General features: G+C 38.2%; 3 protein-coding genes across 4 annotated transcripts; all 3 read right to left on the reverse strand.

Annotated features, from left to right (window-relative positions):
- Positions 1–546: 546 nt before the first annotated feature.
- LOC9327908 (F-box protein At-B) lies at positions 547–3,048 on the reverse strand. Its single transcript, XM_021013269.1, has 4 exons — positions 2,784–3,048; positions 2,504–2,709; positions 2,159–2,249; positions 547–2,068 (listed from the first exon to the last, which is right to left on the reverse strand). The coding sequence occupies exons 1-4, from the start codon at positions 2,931–2,933 to the stop codon at positions 695–697; spliced, it is 1,821 nt and encodes a 606-aa protein (XP_020868928.1). The 5' UTR covers positions 2,934–3,048; the 3' UTR covers positions 547–694.
- A 1,820-nt stretch (positions 3,049–4,868) lies between these two features.
- On the reverse strand, positions 4,869–7,696 carry LOC9330574 (probable WRKY transcription factor 10). The gene is made up of 5 exons (XM_002894467.2): positions 6,829–7,696; positions 6,211–6,349; positions 5,762–6,125; positions 5,519–5,674; positions 4,869–5,425 (listed from the first exon to the last, which is right to left on the reverse strand). Exons 1-5 carry the CDS (start codon positions 7,201–7,203, stop codon positions 4,972–4,974), a joined length of 1,488 nt encoding a protein of 495 aa, XP_002894513.1. The 5' UTR covers positions 7,204–7,696; the 3' UTR covers positions 4,869–4,971.
- A 9,924-nt stretch (positions 7,697–17,620) lies between these two features.
- On the reverse strand, positions 17,621–22,367 carry LOC9327909 (serine/threonine-protein kinase BRI1-like 1). Of its 2 annotated transcripts, none has more exons than XM_002894468.2 (3): positions 21,968–22,367; positions 21,717–21,834; positions 17,621–21,618 (listed from the first exon to the last, which is right to left on the reverse strand). In XM_002894468.2, the coding sequence occupies exon 3, from the start codon at positions 21,474–21,476 to the stop codon at positions 17,955–17,957; it is 3,522 nt and encodes a 1,173-aa protein (XP_002894514.1). In that variant the 5' UTR covers positions 21,477–21,618; positions 21,717–21,834; positions 21,968–22,367; the 3' UTR covers positions 17,621–17,954. The 2 variants fall into 2 exon arrangements, with proteins under 2 accessions (XP_002894514.1, XP_020869232.1); XM_021013573.1 differs by having other exon boundaries at positions 21,962–22,367.
- Between the last annotated feature and the right edge of the window lie 3,624 nt (positions 22,368–25,991).

Below are 25,991 nucleotides of genomic sequence, written 5' to 3' on the forward strand. Positions count from 1 at the left end.
AGAGATGTGAGTGCCTGAGTGGACCAAGTATATATTGAAGGACACTAGAAAATTGCTAGAAAAAATATATAGATGACTATATTGTAACGAACTAACAGAAAATTAATGTTTTAGTAGGAACTCCACAAGAAATGTAAAGGAGAAGACAAGACTCTGGTTTTCGGGTGTTCGGTTTGTGAAACCGACACGTGATGTTGATTCAGGTAACATTTGTCGTTAATGTGTAAGTATGTGAATAAATAAGAAAAAATGTGGGTATTTTGTTTTTCATAGTTAACTAACTAACAACGTGAACACTTGACCAATCACACTTCACAAGTCAAATCTTCAGTAGTTGGCTTGGTTTTGCTCCAGATTTTATTGTATGTTGCCATCTGCTCAGGCTAATATATAGCCATATAGGCACTTTAATCGTTTATATCCTTCACTAATTGTTTTGGTTAAAACTTAAAAAACTATTTTACAAATCACATGGTTTTTGGTTCTTTCTGCATGTTACTATTGCAAGTTTACAAATATAAGAATATACCTTTGACATTATGAGTATAAAGATAACAAATTTCTTGGAATTATTTTATCTTTAAATAGTTTACAATCAAATTTTTAAGAAGTTTAAATAAATTAACACAGCCTACTGAATCATGTTTCTGAACGATTTTATACAATACATGAACAAGTGAGACAATTGAGTTCTTCAGTGGCGTTGTGGCGTGTGGAATTCCCAACCATCATAGCATCCAAGCTCACATCCATCAAAGCACAACGTGAGCCATGGCCTATGTCCACAAATCGTAGCTGTAACCGTCTCTTTGCGACCAGCGAATCGTGTTTGTCCCAATCCGAGCCAATGCAGACCCGCGAAAGACGGCTTGCTTAACCATCTCAGTGCTCCAGTCGTTAAGCTCACACAGTTATGGACATTGAGCTTCCTCAATTGTTTGCTTCCTCCCTCTGCTTGTCTTTCCCTTGTAGCCAGCGACTCTATCGAAGAATCTGTTACGTGAAAGCAACTCCTGATACTCAGCTCTGTTAAAGCCTTGCAACAGTGTGTGATTGTGTGGATGGCTCTATCTGAGATTCCTGGCATGTGACCGAGATCAAGTGTTGATAATGTTTTGGTGATTGTTCCTTCATTGTTCAACAGATGGGATATTCCTCTGTCACTGACTCTCCTACAGCCGCGGAGAGACAGTTGCGTGATGGGAACATCTGACTTACCAAGTGCAAGCATGCCACTATCGGTTACATCAGCTCCTGCGAGATTCAGAGAAGTTAACTTTCGGAGGGCTGAAACAGAGTTGAGGCAGGAATCTGATATACTTTTGCAGCTGCCCAAGTCGAGCACCTCGAGATTGCCACACAACCCCAGTTTCTTCACGGCTTCGCTGGTTATGAGAGGGCACGTCGAGAGTTTGACCTCTTGAAGAGAACAGGAAGACCCTGTGACGTCATGGAATGCCAAATCAGATAACAGGAAGGCACCTCGTATTTCAAACTTTTTCAAGTTCCGACACGAGTGAAGGAGCGATGCAAAACCAGCGTCGCTGACTTTTGGGAACCCACCGAGCCTCACTGACTCTAAACCCTTGCAAGCCTCGGAAAGAAGAAATATACCCATATCGTTTATTCTTTTGAATGATATCTTGCGGTTGTAACAAGTTCGAACCAGAGAGAGGCTTGTGAGTTGCTGACAATAACCCAGAGCCTGAAGCCCAGTGTAAGTCAAGTCACTGTCAGGAAATGGCTCTTTTTCAGGACGGTCTTCAAGGTCCAGTTTGACAAGTTGAGGAAGAGAACCTGTGATAGCTATGATTAGCCTGTCAGATATCAAGTCGAGGACAAGAGAGAGGCTTTGCAAAGTAAAAGAAGGTGAAGGAGAAAGCAAGGCAGTATAATCAGCCTGAGACAAATAAGTTCCAGTGACTTTGAATCTGTTCATGAGAAGAATTGCCTCAGACTCAAGAAGTGGCTGTAACCTTAGAACTTTGAGAGTTTCTGGCAAGGAGAATCTAACAGACTGGAAAGCGGTGGCATCTACTAGGATACCTCGGATATTAAGTTGCAGAGACTGCAAGCATCACAAGAATATAAAAGCCAATTCAATTTCACACTTTCTCGCTTCTTCGGACCAATGCCTCAGCAAGCTTTAACAAATTACCTCCAGATAGGGACACCCGTTAAGCATCTGCGTCAAGTTAGACTGAAAAACAGCGGGAGAATCCAGGTCTGCCATTTCCAGGGAAAGAACCCTGTAATTGAACCAAAAAAAACTCCTAATTACTCACTTATCATATGCAATACACACTAAAAAGTTGAGATCAAGAAAAGAATATGATTGACAAAAGCCACATCAAATGATCCCAATAAGTAAAGGCTTGCTTTCAATGAAAGACAGAGGATTCGATTCAATTAGTATATTTCACTAAAAAAATGCGACTTTTCATCAAATTTCCCCTTTTTCATAACCAAAAGCACGAGAGGCACCTATCAAAAAGTTAAATACCGGAGATTTGGGCAGAGGATGCCGATGGAAGTGAGGACGGTGGAGGATAAAAGCGAACACCTGAGCAAGTGAAGTTCCCGGAGATGTGGACCGAGAACCTCACGCACAGAAGCAGCGTTAAGGCGGAGACAATTCAGAGTTAAGCTACGAAGTCCGATACAACCACGCAACACGTGATTCAGAGTTTCATCGTCCGGAGAGAAAATCTAAGAGAAACGAAAATTCGATAAATTTCCAGATAAAACAAAAATATCCGAATTGCAGAGAATCGGAAACTCACAGAGAGATCGAGAGAGGTAAGAGAAGGTAGAACGCCGGAGACAACGGCGGAGCGGAGAGTGGTGGAAACGCAGGCGACGGAACAGAGATTCTCCAGATCTAAACGCTTTAGTATCTCCTCCGCTAACACAGATCTCGTCACTTCCTCCATGGCTGAATTCTCAATTCCCCAGAATTCCCAGAATCTCCAATGCTTCCTTCTTCCCCTTTTGAGCCGTTGACACGATTTATTATTGTTTGGACGCAGGATTGATTAGTCAGTCATATTCTTACCGACTTCTTCGGGTCGGTTTAAATTCAAAGCATAGACGACCTGGTATAAACCGGTCTATTCGAATTTCGGTTCAGATGTATTGGGCTTTTAAAAGAAGTAGGGCTTAGCCCATGTTTTGCAAATTTCGTCAACACTCTAGCGGCGACTTCACTTAAGATTCTTCTAGCCAGGGTTTCAGATTGTTGTAACCCTAGAGAAGCCTCCTATAAATAAATAAATACACACAGATACTTACTTGTTCATCTGCAGAGTTTAGGGCTTCAGAAGAATAGTAACTCGTCATCTCTGTGCCTCTTTGTCTACAATTTTGGAAAAAGTAGTGTCGCCATTGTTTTTTTCCCAAATGTAGACAAAGCGATACCGTGATGACGTTATAGAGATTTTGTTTGATGCATGTTACGAACGTGTGTATATATGTTCTTTCAATGATTTCTTTTTTTTGTTTTCTTGATTGTAATGTTTGTTGTTTGATTACATTGACTGCTGATTTCGTTTTTCTTTTATGTTTTTGTTGATTCTCTGACGCAAAGATATACTCTCTTACTCGTCACTTTAAAACCAAAACTCTTTCTTCATTTTTTTTTTCTTTCCGGATCTTGCTCTGAACTAGAGGAGGTTCTAACAAATGTGTGTGATGATGGATCCATAGTTGTTGTTTTTTTAATGGTCTAATAACTTTTTGATAATTTTTTTATTATTATTTTAAACTAAAATGATACCGATAACTTAGGATAAACAAGGAAAATATTGTTAATAACGTATCATTTCTCATAATTCATAAATATTGAAAAGAATAAAAAATATGCTATTGACGCAAGAACATAAATAGCTTTACGCTACGACGATCGCAGCTATAGTCTCTCGATAACATGAAACATAGCGACAATTGCAACACCAACTCGAGAGGAAATTGAACGTGTTTATATTTCTCAAAGGATAACCTGTCACTTGTGATTTATTCAGACTCTAGTATTCTCTATAATTTGATTAACACAATATTACACTGAATATTATATAATTTTATGACAAATTTTGGATAGTAATATTTTTATAACATTACAAAGCATTTGCTTCCCGTGAAATAAGATATTGGATTTATTTTTGCTGAAAGCAGGTAATTCTTTAAAAATAAAAGAGGTTTTTTTTTTTTTTGCTTTCTTCTTCCCCAAATGTCTAAAACTTCTCGTGAAATTAATTGGTTAATTAATTGACAAAGAAATTGCAACTTATTGTCAATTGATTTTTTCTGTTCCTTCATAAGATCTGCTTTTCTCTCCACATAAAATAGAAAAAACAAAGATTGAATTTGATGTTATTATGAAAAAATATGATAAACATGCAATACCCATACATAGATTCACTGAAGATCAATAAACATGGCTTTAAAATTATAATTTTAAGAAATATCTAATTATTAATATATGGAACAATTATATGTTGTGACAATTATTTGAGTCTTATTAAATTTAACTAAAGAGAAGCTTAATTTGTGCGAATTTTTATGTCATCGTCCGAGTTTAAATTCGGTATAGTTTATATTATTTATTGTCAAAATTTCTTCGGCCATAATCTTTACTAATCCGTCTTAAACTTTCTATAGTCAAAGTATTTACACCAAATGTTTTTAACAATCACAGTATTTACATCCAAAAATCATAGTCGTCATAATTTTTTTTCCCTGTTTTGCTTGAATTTAGTTTGGATTAGAAAATCAAATTTCTATTTAAATTAGATTAAATTGGTTCCATTTTCTAGATTAAACATCTCTAACTGTTTAGAAATTAAATGAGTGAAAAAACTTGAAACGAAATATTTTATTTAAAATTTATAATTAAGCTGATGAGTGATGAATACAAGTTGTTGTATATCATCGACGATAAGGATTAAAAGAGAAAAAAGAAAAACGGGTCACAATCTAAATGTCGACACCAAACTTTACAAATAGGCGATGCATGATCCCACCGTACACATCTGCACCATCCGGCATCACATTCATCATCGGTTCATCAGTCCGGTACATAAAACCCGGATTCTGGTAAACTGGTACATTCGGCAGCTTAGAGATTCCGGTCGTATAAACCTGTGTCAGATCAACTTGTGGAGCCATCGAAGAGAAAGGCCTCATCTCCACAGGTGTGCGAGACGAAGGAGGAGGAGCCCTAGCTAACCGACTGGTTTGATCTACCTGATTTTGAGACATTGTTGTACCTGCAGACCGATTCCTTGAACCGGTATTGCTTCTACGTGCAGGTGGTGAAGGATGGTTGTGTATCCCATCGTATGTAGTCACAACTAACTTATTGTTGTCTGCTCCTCTCTCCACATGTTTCTTCACTTTGCATTCATTGTTTGTGCATTTGTAGTAACTCCTGCACATTAACATATAAAAAACATATTAATGTCTAAGATGATTAAATCGGTTAGGGAAAAGAGACAAAGAACATGGTGAGATATATAACAACCTCGGATTAGGATTTCCTTTGACGACTTTCTGACCGTATTTTCTCCAGCGATAACCATCATTAGGATTGTCTTCGTCGGTTTCCATTTGAAGTATGACCCTTTGTGTCTTGCTTGTTCTTGTGGCTCCAATATTGTTTGATGCCTGATCAAATCTCCTGCAAGAGTTTATATATGTAGTGGTTAACTTAAATAAGATTTTGTTAAAGTTTTATTGATTATGATGTTATAAGTTTTGTTGGGACCTTCTCTTTCGAGACGAAGGTTGAGCATCATCTAATGCAACATTGTCTTCATCTTCCTCTTCCTCTTCATCTAGATATACATCTTGGTCTTGGCCTTGGTCTTCGTCTTCGTAATCGAATTGGTAGTCCTCGTCGTCTTCATCTTTGTTTTCATTTTCGCTCTCACTGTCTTCAATGGAAATGATGTCGATATGGGCATCGTCACCGAGTTCAGATTCAAAGGAAGCGACTAAAGGAGTTCCAATTGGGTCAACGTCACTGAGTTCAGATTCAAAGGAAGCGACTAAAGGAGTTCCAATTGGGTCAACATCAGGTTCATAAGATGGGATATAAAAGGACTCTTCCGTTGGAATATCATCAAAGACTGTTTCACAAGTACGAAAAATCTGACAAAAAGATTCGGAAAATTGAGAATGGAAGCAAACTTGAGACACAAGTAAATCAATTACCTTCTAGAGGAGGCAGATCAACATTGTACGGCTGATAAGGAAGATCATTGTTGAATACCATCGTCATTGCATTGTCTTCACCGGAAGTTTCCACCATCTCCGGAGGTCCGTAATTGGTGGCTGGAGACGGAGGGATAATCTGGAACAAGAAGGTACCAAAGACTATTGTAGTTAGGGTTCTAGAATTGAGGCTAAAGATCCCGATGGCTTCAAACGTAATTTTATGTAAATGTAAACGTAGATTAAAAAAAAGACATTTGAAAAAAAAAAATTACAGGGCATCAAAATTTATTCACAAACAAAATAAATTAGTCCGGGACAAACATTTGTAAGTAGTAAACGCAAATAGGTATGAAAAATATCAAACTTCAACAAAAAGGAAATAATAGATTCTGTGTTTACCGATAGATACTTACCTTTTTTTTTTTTTTTTTTCTTTTTGACAGCAATATTACTTTTTATATAGTATGTTACACGAAATAGAATTATAATAACATACGTACTCATATTCCCAAATATTGGTTCAATAACAGATAGATTTTTACTGTTTATCATATAAACTATATATGTATTATAAGTTAAAACAATCATAAAACAAAAAAAGACATTAATACTTACCTGTGAAGAATCACTGACCGTATTGGGAGATTGCAATAGTGCTGATGGGCTAAATCCTGGAGAGATTGCAACGACAGGAGAATTGGGAACAGTCGAGCTCCTGAAAAATGCATCCAAAGGACTCATGTTTTCTGTATCGAGTGTTGGAAGACTGAATCCTATTCTTGCAGCTAATCTCTCACGGAGACCAGATCTTTGTCCGGACTGATCAGTATCATGATCTCTTGGTATGTTGGTTTGAGGGAAGATCTCACTTATCGGATTCATACCATTGTCGGTTTGCTCCAGCATCGCCAATATCGTTCTTGGGCTAGGGCTGGACGGTGGAGCCCAATACGACGTCATTTCTATGAAGTTTCCATCAAAATCACTCATTTTTGACAAACCTCTAAGATGTCAAGAAACCGAATCTAGTGTAAAAGTGATAATTTTGTGAGATTTAGAATCAAATGATTGGTATATTAATGAAATAACGACATAATTTATAGATGTAAGAGGAGAAACCTTTTTCTTCAGAAGAAGATAGCCGGAAACGAAAGAAAAAGATAGAGGGGGTGTGTATTGCATAGGAGGAATATAGTGTTCTTATATAGCAAAGTTTGTAACCATTTTAATTTGGTAACAATTTTACATGGTCAAACTTTCGTCATTCACTGTGTCAGCAATCCCTAAAGAGTTTTTCTTTTTTTTATTTATTTTTATTTTGGTTTTTACTTCGGTTCGGTTAAGTAAAACCAATACCGAAAGACTAATGATAAAAAAAAATGAAAACAAAACCGAGTTTCCTTCATTATCGATATACGTACAAACTTTTATTGTTAAACTTAATGATAAAAATTGATTAATTAAAATATTTAATATCATTTAAACTTCGACGTGATTGGGTTTATCATTAATAAATTTAATTTAAATATAAAATCACTAAATTCTAGTGTACATAACAGTTAAACCGGATTAAAAAAAGAGAAATTGTTAAAAATGCCCCTTTTTCAATACCCCTTTTCAAAAAATGCCCCTTTTGAGAGTCCATTTTTAAGTTTGCCCTCTTTTAATTTTTAATGACCATTTTACCCTTATTTGAAACAAAATTAGGTCCACAAAATACAAAATATTTTTTGGCGGGAAAAGTGATCCCGCAATTTTCTCGCCAAAACACTTGTAAAAACCTTTAAAATACCTTGTAAAATTTTCCCGCCAAAAATTTTTTTTTGCGGGAAAAGTGATTCCGCAATTTTTTTGCCGAAATTTTTTTGGCGGGAAAATTTTTGGCGGGAAAAATTTACAAGGTATTTTAAAGGTTTTATGGAGTATTTACAAGTGTTTTGTAAGGTTTTACAATGTATTTTAAAAGGTTTTACAAGGTACTTATAAGGTTTTATAAGGTATTTATAACTTGTAAAACCTTATAAAAAACTTGTAAAACCTTATAACTTGTAAAACCTTATAAAATAGCTTGTAAAATCTTATAATATCTTATAAATACTTTATAAATACGTTGTAAAACCTTTTAAAATACATTGTAAAACCTTATAAATACCCTGTAAAAACCCTTTAAAGTACCTTGTAAATTTTTCCCGCCAAAAATTTTCCCGCCAAAAATTTAACGCCAAAAAATTTGCGGAATCACTTTTCCCGCAAAAAAATTTTTTGGCGGGAAAAAATTTTACGAGAAAATTTTACAAGGTATTTTAAAGGTTTTACAAATTTTTACAAGCGTTTTGGCGGGAAAAATTGGGGGATCACTTTTCCCGCCGAAAAATATTTTGTATTTTGTGGACCTAATTTTGTTATATTTCCTTATATATTTATGATATCTTTTATTAAAAGAAGGGTAATTTAGTCATTTTATACATAAAAAGGGGTATTTTTAAAAATGGACATCCAAAAAGGGCATTTTTGAAAAGGGGTATTGAAAAGGGGGCATTTTTGTGGTCTCCCTTAAAATAATAACCGTTATTATTTATTTAATTTTGCGTTTTATAGAAATGTTTCCGTATCCCACATGTTAATGGTATTAATATAACGGAGTTAAACTAGATTGAGTAACCCTAGCCGCATGGAGAGCGTCCCCTCTAGCGAGTTCACAGATCTGAGCAGCCCAGGCGTTTCCCAGCTTTGATTCGCCGGAGTTTTTCAATCCTCGACACTCGAGAGAGTTTAGCTTTGTGTCTGGTCCGTTTTGAAGACTTCGTTTTTCTGTTCTCAGTTTCTGACCTCGATCCGTCTCCTTCTCCGGAGAGATCGCTTGCGTCGGAACTGCTCTCAGATTCCGGCCATCTTCTTCCCAGTCTCGGCGATTTGCTTCAGTTTCGCTTCTCGGCGGTTTGTTTCAGTTTCGTATCTCGGGGTTTTGTGTGGAGAACCGGATCTACAACCCTTCTCTCTGCAACGGTGGTTCTCGGGTCTCCTCTGCTATTGTGTTGTCAAAGGGTTACGGCCGGAGTTCGATTGTTTTCAACGCTATTCTAATACAGTTCACGATTTCTGTGGTTCTAAGGTTATTAGAAGACTAGTCCCCTGTTATTCCAGCTTCCTTACGAGTTCTTACAACCACACATGATGAATTCTTCGTACCGTTCTAAGTCTGGTGTTTCTTCCAAGGCTCTGCCTTCTTTGGCGGAAGATGATGACCCCATTATTTTGCCTCCGGTGGACAATTCCCATTTGTTGGAGAGATTCAAGCTGACTTTAATTGGAAGAACTTTCAATGCTGAAGGTCGGAGTACTGAACTACTCTTGGCTGTCATGCCAAAGTCTCACATTTGGGATGTGGAGGGAAGAGTGAAGGGCTTTGACTTAGGGAATGGGCGTTTCCAGTTTGATTTCGACAATGAAGGAGATCTGCAACGAGTCCTCAACAAGCGTCCTTGTCATATCAATAGGTGGAGTCTCGCTCTTGAAAGATGGAAGCCGAACGCCAGCAGCGATTTCCCGAATTGCATCACTTTCTGGGTTCAGACAAAAGGTCTCCCGAGAGAATTTTGGTCCGAAGGCCCGCTGAAGAGTATGGGTAAATCACTGGGTGAGGTAGTTAGTGTGGATGAAAAGACAGGGAAAATTCAAGTTTCTGTGGATGTCACACGGCCTTTAAGATTTGAAAAGAAAGCTATTAGTTCATCCGGCGAGGAACACTTGGTTACTTTCAAATATGAAAAACTTCACCGTTACTGCTTCACTTGTAAGCTGATTACTCATGAAGAGAGAAGTTGCCCAAACCTTACTGAAGAGGACAGACTCAGGCTTAGGATAGAAAGGGCTGAATTAGCACGGAAAGAAGCTGAAGAAGAGGAGCTCTTTCGAGTTCCACAAGCAGCAACCAAAATTTTTCACTCCTCTAACTCTGACCAGTTTCTTCGAGAGGATCTACGAAGAGACAAATCTCATCCAAAGGAAGGCAAGGTGGATTCTCGCAAAGAAGAGAGATACAATGATCAACCCCTTAAAAATGGTCATCACTGGGATTCTAGGAGGACTGATGACAGTGAAAGATCTACTCGCTTGACCAGGACTGAAAACTACAAAAAGGAGTATCACCGGGATCAAATGGTAGACAGGCGCCCTTCTCGTCAATCTCCAAGCTTCTATACGCAAGAGAGAGAACACAAGCCTGTGTGGCAACGTTTAGAGGCAAATCATAATTACCACTATCCCCGAAATCGGGAGAACTTTAATTCTTACCATTCTGATTACAGGAAAAGGAGACACGATGAATCTGTGGCTACTAGCACCTGGGTCCCAAAGTCAGGCCGTCAACAGAAGGGGGATTATAGAGATCGAAAGGTTCAACGGGTAACTTCTGAGGATACTAGGGATGCACGGCATACTCTGGACAGAAAAAGGCTCTCCGATCAATACAAGAGAGAAGGGTATAGAGAAGGTTCCAGGTATGACAAGTCTCCTAGGAGAGAACCTTTTAGACAGCCCTCCCCAAGGGTTAAAGGTAAAGAAGGGCTGCCAGCTGAAGACGGTTCGAGAACGATTACTGCCTCCGATCTTCACCGAAAAATGGACATTGGAAGAGTGTACTATAAGGAGAAAGAGTCAAGTCGCTCAGGGACTGCTAATGCAATAGAGAGAGCTGCTGGCTTTGTAGCTCCTATGGAAGAAGAAAAAACACCTAAGGCAAAGACAGTCCTTACTTCTACTAAGGATCTCACTTCGGCCATGAAGGAAAAAGATCACTCTCAAGAGGACCTAGCTCCGTTAACGGAAGAGGAAGAGCTACAACTAAAAGAATGGGAAGAGTTTGAGGCTAAGCAAATCAATACAGATTTAATGGAAACAGCTGAAAAGTCCCCTGATAAGGAGGACAATGATGAGGATAAGCTGCTTATGCAACAGGAGGAATTAGACAATGATGATCTGCTAGAAGACAATCTGCAGGAGGAGGATGCGCAAGTTAGTGGGGAGCACACAGTTTCAGAACAGATCCAGCCAGTATCCCGCAGGAAGCAACCTCTCTCACCCTCCTCTTTATCACTTAACAGCAAAGCTGCACCTTCTCCCACTCGCAGACCTGCGAAGGAACGAATTGAATACCCAAAGGCTTCAGGGTCAAAAGCTTCTCACCGCAGAAGACGAGCAGAAGCGAAGTCTCAAACGAATAAAGGCCCCACCGAGCTGCTAGGTATGGCTTCTAAGAAAATGAATATCCTTAATGCGGGCTCTCCGAAGAAGAGAGCTGAAGCGAAAAGTCAGACAGCTCGTTCTCGGAATGGGAAACCATCTTCTTCTCTCCCCCGCTCTGGGGTGTTTCCATCAGCAATTAACAAGAAGTCCAAGTCTCGATCAGGTTTGGTGGGGTCCCAGAACCCACCCAGTAAGAAGATATGAGGATTCTCGCCTGGAATTGTCAAGGAGTTGGAACATACTTGGCAATTCAGAGGCTAAGGGAGATGCGCAGAAAATTCCTCCCAGGTTTTTTGTTCCTTTCTGAAACTAAAAATGTACGAGTCGAGTTAGAAGAAAGACAATTTGAATTAGGATATGATAATCTTTTTACAGTCGAACCCGATGGGTGTAGTGGAGGTTTGGCTTTATTCTATTCTAATGACTATCCTACTACTATTATCTCTTCTAATGATCGCTTGATTGATGTAGAAACTGTTATTGATGGAAACAAAGTGTTTTTGTCTTTTGTTTATGGAGATCCGGTCGTTAAGTGCCGAGAAATTGTTTGGGAACGACTTACCCGTATTGGTGTGGTACGAGAGGGTCCTTGGTTCTTGATTGGGGATTTTAACGAGTTAACAGGCCATCATGAGAAACAAGGGGGCAAGAAGAGATCAGAAAACTCTTTTCTACCCTTTAGAACTATGATTCACAACTGTGGTTTGATCGATTTCCCGTTTAAGGGCAACTCGTTTTCTTGGGTAGGAAGAAGGCGGAATGGTCTAATCAAATGCAGACTTGACAGAGCCCTTGGTAACGAAGATTGGCACACCATCTTTTCCCACACTAATGTGGAGTATTTACGTCTTTGGGGTTCTGATCATCGCCCCATCCTGGCAAATATTTTATCGAAAGAGAAGAAGCTGAGTAGGCGCTTTCAATTCGATAAGAGATGGCTGGGAAAGGAGGGGCTCGAAGAAGCCATCCAATTAGGATGGGGAGTCCCAATTCCAAATGAGCCTGACCTGGTTAAAAAGATCCAATCCTGTAGACGAGCGATCTCAAATTGGAGGAAGACCGATGCTGCAAACTCCAATTCAGCTCAGCTTATTGAAAAGCTGACAAAAGAGCTAGACGAAGCTCAATTAGACGAGGATCGTGAGCCTGAAGATATCTTGCAACTCAAGTACAAGCTTTGTGATGCTTTCAGAGAAGAAGAAATCTTCTGGAAACAAAAGAGTAGAGCTAACTGGCTGGATGAGGGTGATGAGAACACCAAATATTTCCACGCTTCCACGAAACAAAGAAGGGCTATAAACAGGATCATCGGACTACAAGACCATGATGGCAGTTGGATTGAGTCGGAGGAGGGTATCGAGCGAGTAGCAGTTGAGTATTTTAACAATCTCTTCACAGCCAGTGCCCACGACGAAGAATTCCAAATACTCCGGGATGTTCCCGAGATTGTTACAAATGATATGAACTCCTCTCTAACAAGGGAAGTCTCACTAGAAGAAGTTAAAAAGGCTGTCTTTGAGATGAATCCCACGAAGGCTCCAGGGCCAGATGGGATGACAGCCCTCTTCTACCAAAGGTTCTGGCCCTTGATAAGTGCAGACCTATTGGCTACCGTCCGGTCCTTCTTCGATTCAGGTACCTTGGACCCGAGACTAAACATGACCAATATTTGTCTAGTACCAAAAGCGGGCAGGCCAAAGGAAATGTCGGGTTTCCGGCCTATAAGTCTATGTAATGTGGGCTATAAGATAATCTCTAAAGTTTTGTCTAACAGGCTTAAGAGGTTACTTCCGAAGGTGATCTCTGAAACCCAATCCGCTTTTGTGGCGAGAAGATTAATCACTGACAACATTCTCATAGCTCAGGAAAACTTTCATGCTCTTCGTTCAAACTCCTCATGTCGAAAGAAGTTTATGGCAATAAAGACTGATATGAGCAAGGCCTATGATCGTGTGGAATGGCCTTTCCTGAGAGCGCTAATGAAGAAGCTCGGGTTTTCACCTCTATGGGTTCAGATGTGCATGGCTTGCATTGAGACAGTCTCTTACCAAGTCCTCATTAATGGTGAGGCGAAAGGAAGTATTGTCCCCTCACGAGGTATTAGACAGGGAGACCCGCTATCGCCTTTCCTCTTTATCCTTTGTACTGAAGCTCTCATTGCCAGGATTAAGCAGGCAGAATGGATGGGCAAAATACAAGGTTTACGCCTTTCCCTGGCTAGCCCTCCAGTATCCCACCTTCTATTCGCAGATGATAGCCTTTTCTTTTGTAAGGCAGACTGTCAACAAAGTGAAGAAATCATTACCATTCTCCGCCAATATGGCGAGGCTTCGGGACAACAGATAAATTTTGCTAAATCTTCTGTAATGTTTGGAAGCAAAGTTCAACCCCAGACAAAAGCAGATACTAAGAGAGTCTTGGGTATTCATCAAGAAGGAGGGATGGGTACCTACTTAGGCCTCCCAGAAAAGATTCATGGTTCCAAAGCTACGGTCTTTGCCTTTGTACAAGACCGGCTTAAAAGCCGAATTAATACTTGGTCAGCTAAATTCCTTTCAAAGGGAGGCAAAGAGATCCTCATAAAGTCAGTGGCTCAGGCCTTGCCGACGTACGTTATGTCGTGTTTCCTTCTACCAAAGAATATACGATCGAAGCTGAGTAGTGCTATTTCTAATTTCTGGTGGAGCAATAAACAAGAAAGTAAGGGACTTCATTGGATTGCTTGGGACAAACTATGCTCGCCACTTTCGGAGGGAGGATTGGGGTTCAAAGTGTTTGAAGATTTTAACCTAGCGCTTCTCGCCAAGCAGCTTTGGAGACTGGTTCGTTTCCCAGACTCTTTGTTGGCTCGAGTCTTGAGAGGACGTTATTTCAAGTACTCCAGCCCGTTGTCTGTCAAACCGTCTTACCTACCCTCTTATGGATGGCGCAGCATGCTGGCGGCTAGACCTCTCCTTCTATCAGGGTTGAGGAAAAATATTGGCTCAGGATTTGATACACGAGTTTGGTCTGATCCATGGATTCCGTCCATACCGGCTCGCCCAGCCAAGAGTAGGCTCGCCAATCCAGATCCTAACCTCTTCGTAAATGACCTCATCGATCCCGTGTCAAAACGTTGGAAGGTAGACAAATTGCAAGATCTTGTCTTACCAGAAGATGTCCCCGCCATCCTAGGCCTGCATCCGAGTTCGTCATTCTCGAGAGATTTATTTATCTGGTCTCATACCAAGTCTGGGAATTACACCGTTAAGACAGGTTATCTGGCTGCGCAAGCATGCCGCAGAGGAGATTGCGACCTCCCTTTTCAGGGACCTAGTGTTACGGCACTCCAGGCGCAATCGTGGAAGATTCCAACCTCAAGAAAAATTAAACATTTCATCTGGCAATCCGCCTCGGGTTGCCTGGCAACTTGCCAACGTTTAGCTGTTCGACATCTAGGCACGGATCGTACGTGTCCCAAGTGTGGAACATTTGAAGAGACCATTAACCACGTCCTTTTCGAGTGTCCCCCTGCGTTTCAAGCCTGGTCGCTTTCGCAAATTCCTATTATACCGAACGTCTTCCCTTCACGGTCCCTGTTTACGAACCTAGACTACCTCTTTTGGAGAGCTAAGGAGTTAGGAGGACGAGAGGAGACCTTAAGGAACTTTCCCTGGATCATGTGGTTCATATGGAAGGCACGCAACTCAAAAGTTTTTGAGAATACGGATATTCATCCTTCTGACACGATTCAACATGCTTTAAAGGAGGCCGAGTCTTTTCGAGTAGCTAGAGCCCGAGAAACGATCCTTAATCCCCAACCGGGACCAGTTCTACAAGATCATCACCCGAATGACTCTATTATCTGCCGGATAGATGGATCTTGGGTGGAGTCTTGTACCCTGAGTGGTATTGGTTGGATTGTTGAGTCAAATGGAAATATGCAGCAAATTGGCTTAAGGAGTTTTCGTCGGTGTTTATCCCCGCTTCACACGGAGTTTGAATCCTTACTTTGGGCAATGAGGTCGCTTACTAAACTCTCTATTTTTGATGCTGTCTTTGAAACAGATTGTTTGGAGTTAACTCAAGTCTTAGACACTCCCGATGAGTGGCCTGCTTTTGCTTCGGAGTTAGCAGATTTTAGCTCGTTGAAGCCTCTTTTTCCCTCTTTTATGTTATCTTTTATCCCACGCTGTAACAATACCCGTGCTGACTGTCTCGCAAAAAAGGCACGATCACGCGGTTCTATCTTTTCCCATGTAAGCTCTTCATTACCGGTCTGGTTTTCTCCAGAAGAATACCGTCCGTTTCTAGCTTGAATGGATGAACCTATTTTGCTGTCAAAAAAAAAAAAAAAAAAAAAAAAAACTAGATTGAGTATCATTGCGATCTTATGTTTATTAAATCAACAGTCAACAAAAATATATGTTTTATGTACATTCGAATTAATTTTAAACCATATTTAAAAAATAACCATTTATCATAATTTATTTATTTCTTGGGTTTATATTAATGTCGCTGTATAACGGAGTTAAATTAGATTGAGTATCACCGTGATTTTATATTTCCTAAATCAGATAGTAAAAAAAATCTAACAGATATATAGATTGTTCGTATATTCTAATAAATCTTAGGTCATCCAATTTGCATGAGAATAATTACTCTTTTTGATCAAAAAATAACAATCATTATAATTGTTATTGTCAAAAAAATTCAGTGTTTTTAACTCGATCGGACTCTACCAGTCCAGTCAACTTAAATACACTAGATCGGTTTATATTAATGTCATCGTATATGAAACATCATACTAATAAACTTTATTAATATAACAGAATTAAACTAGATTGATTATCACCGTGATCTTATATTTGTTAGATCAATTAGTAACAAAAAAAAAAAAAGATATATAGATTGTTCGTATAATTACTATATTCTAATAAATTTTAAACCATACGATTTGCTTGAGAATAATTATCCTTTTTCAGTCAAAAACTAATAATCATTAATTGATGTTGTAAAAAAAACATCAGTGTTATTAAACTCGATCGGACTCTACCAGTCGAGTCAACATTATTATTAAAATATTAAAATTTCAAAATGTTGCTTAGTAAACTTTATAATTGAACAAAATAATAAGATTTAATCAATTTTGTGTTGGTGGTACCACCGGTATGATCTTCACCATGTGTAAACCAAAACATTTCGGTTAATTTTGGTTCAGTTTTAAAACTCATATATCTTTAGTGGTTAACTCAAATACGGAAATAACATAAATATGACAAAACAAAATGTTGACCAAGGAAAATGGCAAGTGCATATAAAATTTAGAAGAATATAGTTTTCTTTTAATAGCCATAATCATATACTGTAAGTCTGTCTATGTATTGTCACTCCCCACTGTTAATCTCTTAAAACATTCACCCACAGATAGAAACTAAATAAGTATGAGGATTTAGGAATAGATTCTTTTCCTTTCACACCGATTTAGGTGTATACATACCAATTTCTATGTTTCGAGTGTAATAATATCGTATGCAAAACTATATGCATTAATAATATCATATTTTTTGTAAGGAGGACTTAAATGCAGTGGATAAATTAAACTATAGTCCGTGAAATTTGTCTAATCGGACATTTGCGATGATAAAAAGCTATCGAATAGTTTATATGCCTAATGTAACATCTAATTATGTTAGTTTTCATAACGATTTTGATTTAGCTAAAACTCGGATACAAATTCAAACTAATAATGAACAAATCTAAAAGCTAAATTTAAACTATCATATATATTGTCAGACAAAATTTTGTTAAAATTCGTTGGTTCCGCACGAGAAGCTATAGATAGATTCAAATTTCAAATCATCTTGTTTCCAGTTTTATATATTCTACATTTCTACTAGCCTAAACTTTTTCAAATTACATGTACAGGTTAACTGGTTAAGTGATGTTATGTTTCATTTGTATAGACGTTTTTTTTTTTCTTTCACTAATTTATATAATACACAAAAAGTTACGATATCGAATAAACCAGAAGCAAGTGATGGCAGCCTGAGCTCATCAATGGGCTTTTAAAATTTCGGTCCATGTTTAGTATTTTCATATACAGTATCATTTGCTGAAGAGTGAAGCCAATGATACTTTACCATGAGTCCATGACTAACATTGAAATGTAATAGTGGAGAGCTGAGACTCAATTTTTGGTTTCGACTTTATCAAATTCTTTTACACTCTAACAAAATATAGTTCCGACTTTCTAAAATAAATGCCATGATCGAATAATTTCTTAAACGGGAACTTACAAAAGCTTACAACGACGAACTTCTCTTACCGTGTTTAACAAGTCAACTACAGACAAAAACCTCCAAGCCAAATCAGAAGCTTGGCAGCTACAAGAACTCGTCAATGTCTACCTCTTCTTCTTCCCGATTCACATGTCTTGCTCAAGCTTCGTCTGTTATATACACCGACACCAAAATTTGGAAGAAGTAACAAAGCATTCCCAATTCTCTCAATCACTCTTAAGGCTCTTTATCTCGTGATTCTTCGACCAATGGAGTTTCCTTAAGCGAAAACTCATCGAGACTTTCGTCTTCCTCTGTGTCAGCCTTAAGCTCTTTGAACATTGCCATCACTTGAATCATTGTCGGCCGCTTGAACGGTCGATCGTCCAAGCATTGAGACGCGATCTTCAAGTAATGAAACAGTTCAACATCGCCTGATTTCTCAATTACAAGCTCCGGATCAAGAATCTCAGCTCCTCTTTTCTCTCTATAGAGCTGTTTCGCCCACCCGACGAGATTATTGTCTTCTCCAAACTCCCCTGGATCAATTGGTTTCTTACCAGAGAGAAGCTCAAGAAGTATAACTCCGTAGCTGTAAACATCCCCTTTGGCCGTACACCGGAAACTCTGGTAATATTCCGGTGGAACGTATCCTGGAGTACCCGCGAGTGTGCTCACGCTCAGATGTGTGTCTAGAGCGCTGACCAGTCTCGCCATTCCAAAATCCGAGACACGTGCTTCAAAATCTTCGTCCAGAAGAACATTGCTTGATTTCATGTCTCTGTGGATTATGTGAGGAATGCAGCTATGGTGCAAAAACGCTAGCCCTCTTGCAGCTCCAATCGCGATCTTCTTCCTTGAGGCCCAATTTAGAAATATTCCGCCTTTCTTCGATGATTTCTCGTGAAGAACGGTTTCTAAGCTTCCCCATTTCATGTATTCATAGACAAGAAGCCTCTCTTCACCAACCTTGCAATATCCCAAAAGCGGAACGAGGTTTCTGTGTTTGATTTTTCCGATTGTTTCCATCTCAGCCATGAACTCTCTATCGCCTTGTCCCGTGATTCGAATCAACTTCTTGATCGCCACAACAGATCCGTCTCTGAGTTGAGCCTTGTAGACTTCTCCAAACCCACCAGATCCGATCATAGTCTCTGCGCTAAACCCGTTTGTAGCTTCAAGAAGATGCGCGAAAGTGAGTTTTCTCAGCGGTTTCTCGAATGTAGCAACATTGATGCTAAGCGGTTCAGGAACGCTAGAGAGTTTCCAGCTGCAGCTTCCGGAAGTTGGAAGACTCTCAATGTATTTCTCCCTCTTCTGTTCCTTCTTCTGAACTTTCCTCACCCTGTAAAGCGCCATGACTAGCATCACAAAGCACATGAAAGAAAACGCGATTCCAGCAATCACAGCGGTTGCAACAGTTTGCTTCTTGGCATGGACGCGGGAAGTAATGGGCCGCCTAGGAGCTGAACCGCACGGACGCAAGGGAACACCACAGAGGCCAGAGTTGTTTGCGTATCTCGAGACAGGGAACGTTGTAAGCTGACCTCCAAATGGGATTGGACCAGTGAGATTGTTGTTAGAGACATCGAGATCACTGAGGAAAGAAAGCGATCCCAGGGATCCGGGTAAGTACCCTTGAAGATTGTTGTGAGATAGATCAAGAACACCAATCGCTTTCAATCCTCCAAGATTGTCCGGGATGGTTCCAGTTATCCGGTTATGTCCCAAATTCAAGACTTGGAGATAGCCCATGTTACCATAACCAGGAGGTATAAAACCCGAAACTGCGTTGTAGGAGATGTCGAAGTAGATCATGCTTCCATTTGCTGAGAATGTGTACATTGTCATGCCTGAGTATATCCGTGTCGCGGGACACGAATGAACCATTGGTAACCGCTCTAATCGTTCTGCACGAATGCCTTCAAACTCTACTAACCCACCTGCACCTCTGCAGTCTGTTCCACCTTCGTTCCTCACAAATGCAAACTGTTTACCTGAAACGCTCCCAGGCATTACTAACCCGGCTTGGCTAGCTAGCTCACCCGGGAGGTCCCCGGTTAGATTGTTGCTGTTCAGATCAAGCCAGATCAGACTCTTGCAGTTCCCGAGCTCGCGAGGAACATTCCCGGACAAGGAATTGTTGCCAAGCTGCAGGATTGCTAACTTGGAAAGATTACCGATCCCACTAGGGATTTTCCCGGTCAGACGGTTACTAGAAAGAGAGATCCAGATCATATTGGTGCATCTCGAGATCGACTTAGGGATTGAACCGGTTAAGAGATTGTTGTTGAGGATAAGAGTTTCCAAGTTTCCACCTTTAACACAAACACCTTCTGGGATTCTTCCAGTGAGATTGTTCGCCCACATAACCAAATCCGACAGATTCGGTAACATCCATATCTCTTTCGGAATCGGACCAGTAAGCTCATTGAAGCTGAGATCAATTGTCTTCAAGCTCTTGCATTTACCAAGCTCCATAGGAACTGTTCCTGAGAGGTAATTGTTAGCTATGAGAATCTTTTCAAGAACCGGAGAGCTTTGCAGAGAGCAGAAACCAGACGGTACATTTCCGGTGAAACCATTTGAGCTTAGATCAAGAACACGAAGATTTGAACAGTTGGTCAGAGAAATTGGAACAGAGCCTGAGATGTTGTTGTAAGCAACGTATAGATAAGTGATTCCGGTGATTTTACTCACGACGGTGCTTAAGAAATCGCCGGAGAGGAAGTTGTTTCCGAGGTTAAGGTTCTTCAACGAGACGCATGCGGTGAACTGTGGAGGGAGCTCGCCGGAGAAAGCGTTTCCGGAGAGATCAAGAACCACTAGGGTTTTGCAGAGTAGAGAAAGTTCCGGTGGGATTTCGCCGGAGAGACGGTTGTGAGCTAGAGAGAGATGTTTCAGATTCTGGAAACTTCCCCAATATCCTCCGCCGGGGATTTTTCCGGCGAGATTGTTCCGAGAGATGTTTAACGTCTCGAGGAATTTGCAGTTAGGTAGAGTAATTGGCAATTTATCGCCGGAGATATTGTTCTGTGATAGACTGAGGAAGCTGAGATTCCCACAGAAACCGAAACTGAGATCGGAGAAATCGCCGGATAAATTGTTGTGAGTTAGATCGAGATATTTCAACGACGACGGCAAATCTGAGATAAAACTCTCCGGAATTTTCTCCGATAAGATATTGTAAGAGAGATCAACAGTCGTTAAGCTCTTTAAAGACGACGGAGCAAAACCCAATTTTCCGACGAGCTTGTTGTTGGAGATATTAACAGAAACCAGATTCGAACATTTTGAGAAAACGTAATCCACCATTGAATAGTCTGAGATCGAGTTCGAAGATAAGTCCAGAACTTGAAGATAACAACTGGAAGAATCAGAGCCAGACGAATCTCCTGCAGAGGAAGAGGAGAAATAGTTTCCTTGCAGGTAAAGATTCTGGAGATTAGGCAACGCCGTGAGGTTAACTAGGTTTAGGGTTCCGGTGAGTCCGCCGTTTCGGAGATCTAATCCAACTATTCGACCATCGTCAGAGCAAGAAACGCCTCGCCAAGAGCATGAGCCACGACCCGACTCGTATTTCCAGTTACCAAGAACGTTATTTGGATCAGATTTTACAGAGATTTGCTTGAACGCCATTAACAGAGCAGTTTCGTTGAAGTCGTCGTTGATTAGTTGTTTTCCATGAATGCCCATCATAAGAGAAGTCGCAAAGAAACAGAGTATCAACACTAACAGGGACAGCCATTTCTGCTTCATTTGGCACACCAAGTGTTCGATTAAATTCCTTTATAGAGGTTGAAACTCCAAGCTTTGAATTTCTGCGCTTGAATTGAATTTCTCAAAGGAGTAAGAATCTTCTCTTACGGACATGAAAGTTTATCTTCACTGTGCTCAACTCCTGAAAAAAACAAAGAACAAAAAAGAAACAGAGTAAGCTTTCAGAATAACAACAAAGAAACAATATTTTTCAAGGAAAAGTCGATCTAAATATAGAACCTTGTTCAAGAAGAAGAAGACGAAGAAGAGTAGAAACTAAGTTTGATGGTGACGGAAGAAGAGAGACAGAGTTTCACTGATGAAGAGGACAACAGAGGTTGTCTTTTAGATACTGTGTCTGCTCAAGTACGATGTTGCAGAGATGGTCGGATTTCAAAAAAAAAACCAAAGTTTAGATTTTTTTTCTTTCTGTTCTTTCCAAAACAGACGGTTTAAGATTCTGTAGCAAAGAGAGAAGTGCTTACAGTTACATAGAGAGGAAACCTTTTCTAGCACGACCATCACCCAGAAATGAGAAAGAGAACAACAAAAAGTGAATTTCTCCCGGAAAAAAAAAAAAAAGTTCTCTTTCTTAATCGTTGCGTAATTGAGGAGTTTATGGTTTATTTAGTCTTTTGTTTGGAAAGAAATATCAAAGGTCTCTAATTCTAAAGTGAATAATTTCTTTATTTATTTTCAATAGTTTTTTTATTTTATCTTTGCGGGGAAATTGCAAAAGCAATAGAGAACAAAATTTTAAAAAGAAGAAGAAAAAAAGGACAAGAAAAAAGGAAAAGCAGATAAATGAAGACATAATCCTACAGAAAAGAAGAGAAAAAAACATAATCATGATACTAAAGATTAGTTTTCTCTTTATAATCTCTATCTAATAATCTTGCATTATTTTAATCAGAAAAATAAATGTTTCACTATTGTAGTTACTTGTTTTGATGATTTAGTATTCAATTTTACTGCTTTAGAAAAGTTATCTTAGTGTACATATTCTCCAACTACTAATTATGAGTTACCTTCAAATAGGCTTAGTAACAAAACTGTGAGATATTTGCCCACATGGTTTTGGTTCAGTGATTGGTTAGATTTGGGAATGTGCTTAAACACTATTTTCAGGATTCTAAGTTTTTCTGGAAAAGCATATATTACATTTATGTGGAAAATTTAGCTTGGGTCAAACATTTTATTTTTTAGATGATCTGGTTATTTCATGCATTAGTGGAAAAACATTCCAAATTTGGAATAGGTAGTGTTGTAGTCTTTTGAAAAGTAATCCGCTCTATAATATTTCGATGTATTTTTACCGGAGTTAATTAACCGATAGAGTTTATGAAAAAAAAACGGTGAGATATTTGAGATTTATTACTCACAATACAGACGCTAAATAATCTTCAAATATGTACAACAGCTGTTTTTTTTTTTTTTTACTTTTGCCCGTTGGTGATAAAAATCTAAAATGGGACTTTTAGTCAAACACTAGGATTCGATTTATTTAACGTTCATCACCCTTTATCTTACTTTTTTGGAGTTAGATGAATTAGCCGGCACGTATCGAGATTATAGGTCTCTTGTTCCCATATAAAATAGTAGTAACACCTAACCTATACAAAGAAAATAAAAATATGATACATTTGACGATTGTTACGATAAAGGCCTACTTTTTTCCTTAGTTCTCTCGTATGTTTCTACGCATTTATGCAACTTTCTAACCCTACACGGCACGAAGCACTAGCTTATTAAATTTAAAAGATTTAATAAATATTGTTCTTAATTTTGCCTTTGGTCCTTCTCGTTTCCTTTTGTATATTATGTGTGGCCTCGTGTTTTGTCTTTATTTATGTAGTTTGCCGCTTAACTTGTTGCCAAAGAGCATTTTATCCAATTTTTACCTAAGCCCATAATAGCTCTATTAGTTAGTCTATCAAGGCACACTTTGGGAATAAACTAAGAGAAGCACTTAAAGATCTTTTAAAATTTATACACACTTACATCAACTAGTTACAACAAGTTGAAATGTTGAATATGTTTTTACTTGACCCAATTCTAGTTAATGCTACGTTTTGAAAAAAAATCATTTTTTAGAAAGCTACTCTACGTGTTGGATACCAAATTTATACATATGAAATTGTATTTAGATCTCATTTTGGAGGGTATATTAATGTTAAATGAGACCTTATTTACTCTTCCATATTATATATATATATATATATATATATATATATATATATATATAACATGTAATAAACCAAGTACAAGTTTAATAAATAAACAGAAAATTGAACATTAATTCCAAAATCCGTGACATTCACATGTAAAAATGAGCTATCGATCACGGGAAAAACAAAAAATTTTCTCGAAGTGTTAACTCATAACATAGTTTATACACATAGAAAACATTAAAAATTAGAGTATGGTTCTAAACTATTTAGCTTGTGTGGAAAAAAAAAAAAAAATAGCTTGTGTGATGTTCGATGTAAATAACAATAACAATAGGGTCGGAATATTTTAATTAAAAATATGGTGAGGAAAAATAGAAAGGTTCTAGGAAATCAATTTAATAAATTATAGGTTAGATAATAAAAGAAATTAAAAGAGGAAGAGGTTTTTATGAAAAGCCGGAATCGGTTTCGACGCGCGTGGGCCGTAGGGTTGGGCCGGGTACCGGTTTTGTCAGTATTCTCTTCCGCACGAGCGCATATTTTGTGACCTCTTTCTTTTCTGGAGATTCTCCCATGCCCACTAAGTATATATATAAACTATAGTGTGATTATGAAATTATTCTGAGACTACAAGTAAAATATAATATTTTGAAAGAAAATTTTATATATTTATGTATAGTGTGATATAATATTACTCAGTGACTAAAAATAAAGAGTAAAAGAGCGGTACGACGAAACTGAAAATATTTTATTTGGTATCGTTTGGTGATTAGTTACTCCATCTGTTTTATTAAGATTATCATTTTTGACATATTTCACATATTAAAAAATGAGTTAAATATACAAACTTATCTTTATTTAATATACCCTTAATTCTATAATAATAACTTATATACAAAGATTTTTAATTTAGATTAGAAGTAAATTTAGAAGTAATTCCAAAAATTGCATTGAAAATATAAAACGACATTCTTTTTTGAAACAAAAAAATAACTTCAGAACGACACTTTTGTGAAACGGAAAAAATATAAGTTTACATCGAAAACCGTAAACTCCATACTGCAGCGAGATGAAGCTACCAATCTCATCCTAAATCTGAAACATGAGATTTAGGAAGCTAAAACAAACATAAATCTATAACTCTTCTTCTTTCTGTTACTACTGAAATTTTGATTATATAGTTATTAAAATGAAAATTCGTTATAAGTTTTCACGTAAATTATATTTCAAACTAGATTCCAATTTTTGTTACATATTCTATACTATATATAATAATACCATCATTAATCAAATTGTAATTGGTCCTTTTTTGTGTGTAATGAAAGGTGGATGATGACTTCATGAAAAGTTGAAAACGATTAGTTTTCTAATGATGAGTTGATGACCCATATCCTAATCAAACCAGTATTGTTCGTCTTATTTGTCTAAATTATAATCACCTTTTATATAGTATGTATATATATTTATTTTCTTCTTTTTAGTAGTCCATAAATTGTAAAAGAAGAAATTAAGAAAAGGCAGAAAAAGACATTTTAATGGTCCAGCGTATCATTATTAATATTAGGTAAAAGGAAATTGACGAATAGTTCATGCATGTCTCTGGACACCTTTCATGCTTCAAATACAAAGATCACATATCGAAAATGATTTATCGGGAGATAACCATTTGAATATTAAAAACTAATTTTCTAGTTTAGTAACGCTGATATATTATATATAGCTGTTAAGATCAGATATTCGGAAATGATCATTACGCTTATATGTTGATAATTTTGTTTGACATTAAGGACCGACCTAATAATGAAGAAAAAGCTAAGCAATTCACATTTTCGTCACCCACTTACCAATATATATAACCAACAAAATTCAATCACATTCCAATCAATTAGTCAACTGTTTATTAATTTTGCCCCTTTTTTCTTAACAAGCTAACTGTAAAAGCCTCTTTTCAGTGTAAGTCATGGGTCCATTATCAGTCATTACGCTATCTTTATGGATCTTCTGTATGAGAAATAATTAGGTCTAACATACACAAGTTTTTTTCTTTGCAAAACAAGAGAGAGAAATCTTTGGTTTCAAAAAAGTCAGACGAAAATACCCCTGAAATAAAATGCGGGAGTTTTCCCTCCAAAAATTTCGTAGGAGACAGGGATATCATGCAATATTCTGTGGGCTCCCACTTATTTAATGCTCGCAGAGATAGTGTGTTGCAACCATGATACGTATCATGATATATATGTGTTTATCCGATACACGCAAATCGCGGCGGACCCTACAGACGTATAAAGCTTGGCAATTCCCTCTGCCCCAAGTTGCTACAGAAGTAGCATTAAATGCAAAAATA

This window comes from Arabidopsis lyrata (genome assembly GCF_000004255.2).
Source record: "Arabidopsis lyrata subsp. lyrata unplaced genomic scaffold ARALYscaffold_1, whole genome shotgun sequence".
Taxonomy (NCBI): Eukaryota; Viridiplantae; Streptophyta; class Magnoliopsida; order Brassicales; family Brassicaceae; genus Arabidopsis; species Arabidopsis lyrata.